Genomic DNA, 11,877 nt, shown 5'->3' with positions numbered 1-11,877 from the left:
GCTACCTCTCGCTTCTAGTAATCGCTTCAAAGATGATATCCGATCCTTTTGCATCATCTATCATTACATAAAAGCCATGAAATATTGTAACATATTGAAACTAAGAAATGTAAAGAAGCAAAAGCATCAAATGAACAAACATGTAATATCCAGGTTTAAAATTTAAACGTATAAACAAGAACCGATCTCTCTGCAAGGTCATGGATGCAAAGAGAGTCGATGAATGCAATACGTAAGAAGATGACAGATATGTCATATATTTTATGGATATGCATACTTAAATACTCCAAACAGTACACCTATATAGATTGTATATGCTAAGACGGCGGAAAAAGGAGATACTCTACTTCAGCTGTAGTCAACCAAAGACACAACATTTTAAGATATTCAAATGTCAAGAAGGTGGAGTGAAGGTATGTGCTGAAGGTAAGATAATTGAGGGCTAATCCTGCCAAGACCAATTTGGGATTCCCGACACTGCACTGGGGAACAATGGTACTCAAATTAATCAATCATCACAGAAATTGATCGACAACAATGGTTTGTCAATAGAAACAAAATCATACCTTTCTTCTTTTTCTGGCATTTTTGGCATTTTTAAGATCATTATATTCTTCTTCTATTCTTCTTCTTCGGAGAGATTTTGAGAGAGAGAGATTTGAAATATGTTGATCAACAAATAAGTAAATTAGTTTTGTAGAATGTCAAGAAGTAACACTGAACAAAGATGAGGAAGTTTTGGGGGGAGGGGGGGGGGGAATCGGGACTTTTATTTTGTTTTTTGATTGGTTTTAATAGGGCCAAAACGGGCGAATAATTGAAATTGGGAAAAGAGAGCGTGGATTTCCTTTTTTCCTGCAAAATTATTGAAAAAGCTGAGGTGTCCACCTATGAGAAAAAAGAGGGGCTGATGTGGCTTACTGGGAGCATTCTCAACTACTCAATATTCATAGTCTTTGATTAGTAATAAAATATAAAAAACGCATAATCTTTTTTTTTTTTTTTTTGATAACCACCACCCTTATATAAAAAACGCATAGTCACACCATTTAAAGGTGGTTTCAAATTATTAAATGGGCATGAGAGCCGTAAATGTACTCCAAATATATGCTATATTGCTATATACAAAGTACATAAATCCCAAAGTAAGACAAACTCATTTAAGGAGATAATGAAGATCAAATTAATCATCGTAACGTTGCTATCTATTTACTCTTTTGTTTCTTTTACAACATCACATTATGTCTCTAGATTCTCTATCAATAAGGTACGGAGTGGTAAGGAAGAAAACGAGATAGACGGATTTCCAGCTTCGGTATCGACTAGTGACCGAAGGCTCTTGCTAGATCCTAAGATCCCTACCTGCGCCCACATGGGCTGTATGCTCCACCATACCCGCATACGCATGAACAAGATTGTTGTAGCGCAAGATGGCTCGGGAAAATATAGAACTATTAATGAAGGCATGAAGCTATTGCTGCTGTAGCAAAGTACCCAAAAGAGAGGAAAGGAAGGTTGGTTACACATGTGAAGGCAGGTGTTTATGAGAAGGTTTTGATGGGAAAGAAGTTGCAAAATATTACGCTTCTTGGTAGTAGCGGACTCAGGAGTTTCGTAGAGGGTATTCAAGCTAAGTCGGAAATGTTAGAATAGTTGTATGAACACAGCAACTAAAGTAGAACAGAAGGAACAGTAGCAATGAAGAAACAAGGACAGCAGAATCGGGAATAACCAAGGCGCTGATTAGTCAGTCCTCATGAAAGATTTAAGCCCGCCAATGGTGCGAAAGGCAACAAAGGGCGCCTTCCTCACAGATTCAATGGTTAACAAAGAGCCCCGACTTTGCACTAGAACGGACTACTCTCTAGAACAAAGAATATAACTCTCTCTCGGGCGGCCGACAGAAGAAGAGAAGAAGAAAAGGACTGGTTTGAGTTTTTACGTTTCTCCGAGTTGAGTTTCGATCAAGTCTTTTTCTCTATGGACTCACAGTCCTATTTATAGAGGTTAGGAGAAAGAGAGACCAACTCCTAATAGAACACCTAAACTTGTCGCTTTCAAAAAAAGGCAAAACAAGTTTAAAGTATTGTCAAACCACTACCCACAACAAGAAGCCCAAGCCCAAAGTCTCAACCCTACCCGATGTGGTGGATAACCAATGTGGGACTATCTACTATGCACTAAAGTGGCGAAATACCATTTGTTCATCTCCTCCACTTTACACACACACACACTAGTATTTAGAAATACACAAGAGATTCCAACAATCCCCCACTATTTCAAAATACTAATAGTCCCCCACTATTTTGGAATAGGATATTACAAAAGAAATGGGTTAACGAAATGCCAGAGAGAATCGAAAAAACAATGCATAAGATACTGGTGCTTTACGGGCTTGAACCAGTCATAGGGTAACATGTCTTATAATACGTGGAAAGTGGTGGATTAAAAATCTTTGAACCAACATTCCCTTGTAGTAAAATAGAGGACATGCACCCACATTGCTCTTTCATTATATGCTTGCGGTTGTTGCTTTTTGGCCCTTTTACGCTTGTTGTGTTATGTGAATGCTTTAGAGTACTTGCACAATACTCATAAGAACCCGACCAGTTCTACATTCACATAGGTGGATATCCATCAAGTGTACATAGCAGTTAGAATACACTATCTCATAAAAAATAATGGACTATGGATTCCATTAAGAGTAAAATAACTCAGCTTTTTCTCATTGCTATTCAAGATATACAAAGTATACAATAATGCTATCTAGTCATAGGGTGGGACGTCTTAAAGAAAGACAATAGCATACCAGAGCGACGAGGTGACTTGTTTTTCCCTTTGAACCTAATTCATGGGATCTCCAATCACATAGGTGGGGTTGCTTGTCGATTGTAAGCCTCTATCTAAGGCAAAAGTCCCATCCCCTCGACGATAACCACTTGCCTCCAAAGAAGTGGTGCAGTTAGACATGTGGCCAAACTAAGTCCAACCTAACATAATCTCTAGCAGTTTTGATTAAAGTTATATCTCAACTTACATGTATTCTTTTCCCATTGCACATAAGATAACATGTCTTAGCTATTGCAATGAGAGACAACCAAAGCATATACATATCGAGGAGTCGTTTTAGAGCCAATGGGAAGATTTGCCAAGAGGTTGCTAACCCACTCGGCATCATCACATGCCTTTTCTAAAGGCGATTAGCTTGGATGATATCCAAGACACTCAATTTCCACCAAAGGTAAACACATAAACATTACCGGATCCAAATTATAACATATTACCTTTCTAACAATGATGGAAATCTACTAAATATCGACCATAATCAATGGCTCTGCTATAATACTTGGATAATCGACAATATACATCAAAGTTCCTTATAAGGACACAATGGGTTATCACCAAGATGCCATTAATGTAGGCAATGTCATGTCTCACATACATTATCCATCAAGTACAATTGGCTACCAATGATATTGACATATTTAGTATGAGAAAACACAAGGAGATTATTTTTCATAAGATGGATATTTGCCACAAAAATGTGTTAACACATGCTTACTATCATAATACCCATACTTTTCAATGAAAAATATTTCTACTAAGTGCTATAACAATATAATGAGACCAACATGAGTTTTAATTCCTATATTCACCATCATTCATTTACAGAGTGCCCGAATTCCCTATACCATCCGGCCGGTCCGGTTTAAGGTGCGGTTTGTGGCTTCAACCATATTAAAACGTCAACATCTTGACAACCTAATATAGCGATTCTGAAATGAGTTTAACAACATAATAAACTATCATTTTCAATGACGGTTTATGACGTGTTTCAAATAGGAATTTCTCTGTCTCATACACATTCTCAATGCTAGCACTCATGATATTAAATCATCTAAACAAAGAGAGATTAACACATATGTCTTGCTTTGCTCTAAAGAAAGTACACATTTTTTATCAACAACGGTACTTTGACATCCATATGACACTAATATGTTGTTGAATTGCTCATGCCATTTATAGGCGCTTGAATCAACTCATACAAAGATTTAACTAAATTGTATACCTTCACCTCATCACCTGGTACTACTTGGTATTGTAGTTCCGCACAACTACTCAACTAGAGTCTTTAGAATTCTGTAGAAGAAATTCTAGTTATATGAGCAAGGTTTCAAAATAGTATAAATCTTGTCTCTGATTGAAACCCCTTGGCTATTATTATTAGCATTGTATTTTGCAATACAACTATCACGCGTTTAGTTTTCTCTTGAAGATCCAATTCAACCTATAGATCCCCCAATAAATCAAGAGTCCAGTTTAGAGGAGTTGTATCCTTTAAAAAGGACACTTCTCATAGACAGACAACTTCCTTATAGGTTAATGAATCTTCCTCAAGAAACATATAAACATCATCACCGTGAATGGTGGAAATACTCATTGATAGTCTTCCAAATTTCTTGTGCAGAAATAATGGGATTATCTTATGTAGTTCATTATGAACATTCAACCACTTTATGCCAATTTCTCAGAAAGTACAACCTCAAATAAAATTAGCATATAAGACATTCAATAATAGTGTGGTATCTACAAAATTGTTATCACTCATGACAACCGAAAACAAACATCACTATTATGAGTTTTTACCAATGAACATCTACTAGATAATTCTAGGTCTCAAAAAGACTTCTTTTAGATTCATTCACAATAGCCTTGGCAAGACACCCCCCACATTTTGAAGCATTTTTGGATAGGCCCAAGACCTTTCCATACTTTGTAGTTCAATGTATTTCCAATTATCTTGTGAGATAAACTATGGTAAAACAGTGTTATGCATATAGGTCACCACCCCCCACAGTTCAATAGTTACTCAACCTAATCAAACTTACATGCAAAACACATTATACCTCTATAAACACTAAAAGAAACAACAACAATAAAATGCACTCTTATGACAAGAATATACTTTACTCAAGTCTATGATTCTGGATAATATTAAACATAGTCATATTATGTTCTTGTTATCTATATGAAAGGAAATCCACAAAAGATTCTAATGAATCTTAAAGAATAGAAGAATTAGATGAAAAGGGTTTTACCCAAGATAATATCATTATCATCCTTCTTTTCATCATTCAACATTCCAACGGTCATAGGGAGACAATCCACGCACTTGTACATCACCTTGGCTATTTATCCATAGTCATAGGAGGATAATGCCTAATAAGACAATCTACAAGTGTTACATCTCCTTGTTTAAAATAGTCACTGGAGGATATTGTCTAAGAAGACAAACCATTACCTTACATCTCCTTAACTAAATTAGGTTTAAGAGGATATTAATTGTTTCCCATATTGTTTCCTCTCGTAGACAACGATGCTCATTACTTAATAATATATGACACGGTTAAACTTCATGTCAATGTTAAAAAATAATGCATTCATGCCAAACATGGTAAAATATCATATAATAGGTTCGGAAAAGTAAACTTTAACGTACCCTCCACAACAAAAAGTATATGATATTTAAGCAAATCTAGCCACTGAATATGCAAAACAACTGAGGACTCCACCTCCTCTTTTTACATGAGCTCAAGTAAGATAGAATACCCTATCAACAAGACCTCAAGTACTACCACAACATCTAATGGCTCAACCCATTAATGTCTTCAACTAGAAAAATTTATCAATAAACTATTATCAAGTTTAAAGTAAATCCACGATGATTAATATCCAAAACTAGCATGCTACACAACTTTAACATATGCTATATTGGATATAAGCTACAAGTTACTTCATCTAACATGTATTTTCACAACAGTACAATTATAACCATCGTCTAACAACACGTTCACTCAATAAAGGTAAGCAATTATGTATTGAATACATTATAATTACTATCCAAGATTTGAGTGTGGTTGATATTAACTATCTTAAGGTCTCTCTTAGACCATCTACATACATCTACATATGTACAAAGAAAATTAATATCAAACTACTTCTAATCAAACCAATTAATATCTTAGTGATAAACATGTATAATTTGTTGACTATGTTATTAAAGAAGTTTAAACTTAGGGATTTTCCTCCTAAGAAAAACTAGCATGCAACTCAAGGCAAGAATATCACCATATAATCAAACCAAAAGAATTGCAAAGAGTGAAAGAATACGATACCTAACCGATTGAAAAACCGGATTACCATATTTTCCTCCTTCTAGAAAAAACAGTTCAAAAGAACTGTAATTCTGAACCATCTCATGAAGAATTGGGTATCAAGCCTTATACCACTAGAAAGCTCTTTGAATCAGCTATCCAACACAAGAAGCGGATTGCAAAACCGAGCTCTGAGCTGAAAGTTATAGCAGTTTCCGTAACGAGTGACGCAGCTGTCAAAAAGACGAACTTTGACGTTTTTCTTGATAGAAATCTCATATTTGACTCCCACAAACGTAGGAGAAAAGTCTACAACCATATAGGGTTTAATAAACCACAAAAGATCAATAAATATTGAATCTTTAATTGGTTTCCCTAACAAAAACGAAATTATTAGAAAATTTCTAAAGTCATAACACAATAACACAAAAATAATTCAAAGTAAAAGACTTATCTTTTTGATTGTCATTAAAAGCACTCTCCTTTGTTCTACTACAAAAATCTTTCCTTAAGATTGTTAGAATAGTTGTATGAACACAAAGAACTAAAGTAGAAACGAATGAACAAGAGCAATGAAGAAACAAGGACAAAGATGAATCGAATAACCAAGGCGCGGATTAGGCAACGTCCTTAAGGAAAGATTTCCCCTTCCAATGGTGCGAAAAGGCAACAGTGGCGTCTTCCTCACAGGATTCAATGGTTAACAGCAGCCTGACTTTGCACTAGAACAGACTACCCTCTAGAACAGCAATATAACTCTCTCTGGCGGCTGACAGTAAGAAGAGAAGAAGAAAAGAACTGGTTTGAGTTTTTGTTTCTCTGAGTTGAGTTTCTGATCAAGTCTCTTTTCCCTATGGACTCACAGTCCTATTTATAGAGGTTAGGAGAAAGAGAGACCAACTCCTAATAGAACACTGAAACTTGCTGCTCAAGAAAAAGGCAAAACAAGTTTAGGCTATTGGTCAAACCACTACCCACAACAGTAAGCCCAAGCCCAGGCCTGAACCCTACCCGATGTGGTGGATAACCAATGTGGGACTATCTACTATGCACTAAAGTGGCGAGAATACCATTTGTTCATCTCCTCCACTTTGCACACACACACACACACTAGTATTTAGAAATACACAAGAGATTCCAACAGGAAATTCAACAACGAAAATTTTCTTTAGTGTTATGTAAAATAAATAAATAAATAAATAAAAATTAACGAGTATAAACATATGATTTCAAAAAGCAAAATGATACCCGCGAGAAATTGAATTGAGAATTCGAGATGGTTTGATAAATGAAACCGAGAAAATGTCCAAATAATAGAGAAGGTGATTGAGAAATCGAGAACATTTGAGAAGTATACTAGAAAAAAAATGAAATGAATTACTCATTGGAGTAAAAGTAAAAGTGTGGACTTGGCCTATGTTACAGTCTTACAAAGTCCTTAATCCAAAATGTTAAAAATCATTAACTAATGAGCCAAGTTTTTTTTGGCTAATTACTAATGGGTTAAGTTAAATATTAAACATTTAAGTCTACTATTTTTTATTTTTTTTTAGGAAAAACTTGAGGGTATTCACTTGAATACCCTGCATATACACTGGGTCCGCCCATGCTTCTTGGTGATGGTATTGGATAGACAATTATTACTGGAAATCAACGACAAGTACCCGGAAAAACCAGCACAATGAACTCCGCAACTGTAGGTAAGGATTTCTCTTGCTACATACTGGCCGGCCTACTTCTACCATTTATTGTTCGGGGGAATATATTATGGGAGCGGATGAGATGAGTCCGGTTTTGTTGTCCAAAAGTTAACCTATCCTACCTATCCCACCAATCATACTCAAGGAAAATAGGAGTCCTTTGCAATTTAAAGTTCTTGTATTATTTCGAATTTGCATCAAAGTCTCTACTCTAAGAGCATTTCCAATGCAAGTCAATATTTTTCCCCTCTTATCACCTCCACGTAGGCAGTATTTCCTCTCTTTTCCACTGTTTTGGTGAAAAGCAAGGTGAAGCTGCCCACTACAAAGGTAAATATTAATCTCGGACGGGATGTGTCTGGACGTAAAAATTGAAAAAACGCTCCGGATGGAATGAAACATCCCGTCTTAAAAAAAAAAAAAAAAAAGACGGAATGAAACATTCCGTCCGAAAAAAAACCCATTTTTTTTAAAAAAAACACACGAGACGGAATTCAACATCCCGTCCGAAATTCACAACTTAACCACTATCTCGGTTGAAGATTTCACCCTAGTAATGACTTAGGAAAATAGTCACCCTCGTTTTCACCTCTGCATTGGGCACTGGATTTGAATGAAATGGAGGTGAAATTTTTCACATTCCCTTCAATTCCACCTGCATTGGGAATCCTCTAACCACCCACCCATATTTCACCGTGGAAATTGCCTTATTATCTTCTTCTTTTTAACATTGTCTTGGCCATTGTTGAATACCATCAAAATAATAAGAAATTAGCATCAGAAGAAAGAAAGAAAATAATTTACTTCAAGACATAAACAAAAAAACAATCTTATTCTAAAAAAACAACAACAATCTCATTCTTTGCTTCTTCTTTATGATGACAGATCGCGCAATTTATTTATGAAAATGAAATTGGTCATATATCCAATACCAAAACAGATTATGTCCCAAGATTTAATCGTGTTTAAAAGACTCTTATCAAGTATCAAGAGTTCTAATTCCGAATAAATTATGCTAATGATGTATCTAACACATAGTTTATAATTCATATGGTCATTAAAAATGGGACTAGTACTTGTACATAAGAAAAATTAGTGATTTCGGTAAAAGCGACTTTGTGCACAATAACAATGAGAAAACTAATTGTTATACAATGATGTTTATGACTAGAAGCAATTGTTATTTTCACTCAAAAGTTTTTTAATTAAGACTATTAAGTAGAAGAAAATGGGAGTAACAATGAGGAAGAAAGAATTTGTTTCCTTTAATAAAAGCTATCTTATTTTCTTAGATAGGAGCTAGAATCTGAGGAGATAAAACCTGATGGTTAGAGTAGGGACTTGGATACAAATTCAAGATAATATAAGAATGAGAATGAATTTGTGGACAAACTTGTCCACAAACATCACATTTTTATTGGTCAGTTTAACTTTTGGGCAGCTAAATAGTTTTTAGGGGCAGTTAAATAGGTTTTTTAGGCAGCTACTCCACCAATAAACAATTGATGTCTTGTGGACAACAAACAGTTGTCCGTCCACAAATTTATTCTGTATAAGAATTCTATATCACAAAACACTTCTATTTTAATTGAAATTGATTGGACAGCTAGGATAGCATAGTTACGTTTGGGACAGCAAAACCGGTATCGGATGAGACATAGATTTCACACAAATTGACAAACTCACGATAGTTAACACATTTAGGCATTTTAAATTGGAAGAACTTATTGAATCAATCGGGAACCTAACAATGCAAGTTAATTAAATGTTGCCCCTGCTATCTGATAATTTCTTGTTATGAAGATTTTCCAACTTTATGATTTAAAAAAAAAAACTTAAATGCCAGACTAGAAATTTCTACCGGTCCAAATCTGTTTGATTTCTATTTCTATTTTCATTTTCATTTTCATTTTTATTTCTTTTAATTCCCCCCCCCCCCCCCCACATGGGTTACTTTTGTGGTTCTATCATCACAACTTGTTTCATATCATTACCTAGTTTAGTAACTAACTACAACGTTGTGGCTCATAGCTGTGGAGGTGTGACAGATTCATTCCACAAGGAATAACAATCCGCAACACGGCTGGCCCAATTAGTCAAGTTGTTGCACTTCGTTCAAGTTCAGACATGTCAGCCTTCTATCGGTGTAGCTTCAACTTTCAAAGGATATCAAACATACTCTCTACCTTCGAAAGAATAGACAATTTTTCAGAGAGATTTTTTTTTTTTTTTTCGTTAATACCTTATATATATATCATCAAAACTAAACCATGACTGGCACTATATTGTTTGTCAGGATACACTGTGGAAGCTGACACACTTGCTGCTGATGGTAAGTCCATTTCGCCAGCAAATGTGCCTCACCATTATCTCTCCTGTTTATCCACTGTATTAAGTCCACATGTTTGGCTATTAAGAGCCTTGATACTTTATGAGCAATTTTCTTCTATCAAAACATCAATCCATCCCGAAGCTAGAGCCAGTCCTACTGCTATTTCTGCAGCCACCATCTCAGTTTCCTCTGCTGATCTGGCTTGATACCTTCTAGTGCCTGCCCCTACTATTTTTCCTTCATTGTTCCAAGCAATTGAAACAGCTGCTGCCCATTCTGTTGCAATCTAGAAAGAAGCATCAAACCTAATATTAATACAATTATATATTTGGTATAATAGGAAACACAGAGTCAAAATCAAAAAGAGTTGAACGATGTTCAGGAGCAATAGAAGTTCTATTTTCAAGGTTGTTTGTAGCAAGGCTAGCATAACACTTGTCTGCCTCCAACACACTCCTTGTGATAATCCTTTCTCAGTTTGGTGGTCTATGCTCAAACTTGACAATTTTTCAGAAAATGTGGTATATATGGTACTCTTGATTTCATATTCGGAGATGCGACTGCTGTCTTTCAAAGCTGCACTATATATGTACGGAATGGTGATCTAAGACATGGACATGTAATTACCGCTCAAGGTAAAGGAAAAAATCGTGATGGTGTTATTTCAGTATTGGATTCGAGAGTTACAGCTGCACCTGCTTTTAGACCGTATATGGACAAATATCCGGTTTACCTTGGACGGACGTGGGGAAATTTTTCTAACACTGTATTTATCCGAACATTTCTTGGTAGCTTCATTGCTCCTGAGGGATGGTTGAAATGGTCTAAAAAATTATATCTTGATGGTACAGTATATTATGGAGAGTATATGAACTATGGTCCAGGTGCTTGGACCGATCGGCGTGTTAAGTGGGGTGGTTATCATCTCTTGTCAACTGAGTACGAGGTATCACAATTCACTGTTGAAAAACTCATAGGAGGCCTTTCATGGTTGACTGCTACAAAGGTCCCATTTTATGCTGACCATTGATTCAATCCATTGCAAGGTTACGAACTTTAAGTAATTATATCTGGTGGTTTCCATTTTCGAATGCTGCATGTTCAAAAGTTTAGGCTGCATCTCGTTTTCCCTAATTCTTGAACCTTTAATTTTTCTTTGGATTCAGGAACTCCTAAAAGGCCATAATGCTATCAGGAAAGTTTTTTTACACAAAATAAGTGGCCAACTAATTAAGTGGGCCAATTCTGCCCAAGTGTTACATATTTCTTAAAAATATATACAAGCATCCATCGAGCAAAGGTCCTAACATTAATGTGGTAATTTCTCAAACAGGACTCAATAGTCATTTTGTTCCCAACCCAGACAATGTCAGCAACTTAGGCCAAAAACGTAGCTGACATAGATGTACATCGTTGTTATAAATTTAAACGATGTTGGTGACATGGTCCGGATTGGGAACAATCCATCCAGAGTCTGATTATACAGTAACCGGTTACTGGGATCAAATCCCAGCAACTATTACAAATTGCTGTTGGATTGTCTCGGTTACGGATCTCGGCGCACACACACGGATCTCGGATCTAAATCAATGGTGACTTGTAATGGTTGCTGGGATTTGATCCCAGTAACCGGTTACTGGAAAGTCGAATCCATCCATCAATAGCATCCCAAGTCTTTACGGGTTCATCT

At 35.9% G+C, this 11,877-nt stretch overlaps 1 protein-coding gene across 1 annotated transcript; it reads left to right on the top strand.

Annotated features, from left to right (window-relative positions):
- Nucleotides 1–391: 391 nt before the first annotated feature.
- LOC147513116 (putative pectinesterase/pectinesterase inhibitor 36) lies at nucleotides 392–11,217 on the top strand. The gene is made up of 5 exons (XM_086598860.1): nucleotides 392–413; nucleotides 1,487–1,621; nucleotides 10,152–10,187; nucleotides 10,528–10,594; nucleotides 10,701–11,217. The coding sequence occupies exons 1-5, from the start codon at nucleotides 392–394 to the stop codon at nucleotides 11,215–11,217; spliced, it is 777 nt and encodes a 258-aa protein (XP_086454986.1).
- The last annotated feature ends 660 nt before the right edge of the window (nucleotides 11,218–11,877 follow it).

Source organism: Coptis chinensis, chromosome 3 (genome assembly GCF_015680905.1).
Source record: "Coptis chinensis isolate HL-2020 chromosome 3, ASM1568090v1, whole genome shotgun sequence".
NCBI lineage: Eukaryota > Viridiplantae > Streptophyta > Magnoliopsida > Ranunculales > Ranunculaceae > Coptis > Coptis chinensis.
The sequence above is the reverse complement of the archived record's forward strand: the minus strand, read 5'-3'. Positions and strand labels throughout refer to the sequence as shown.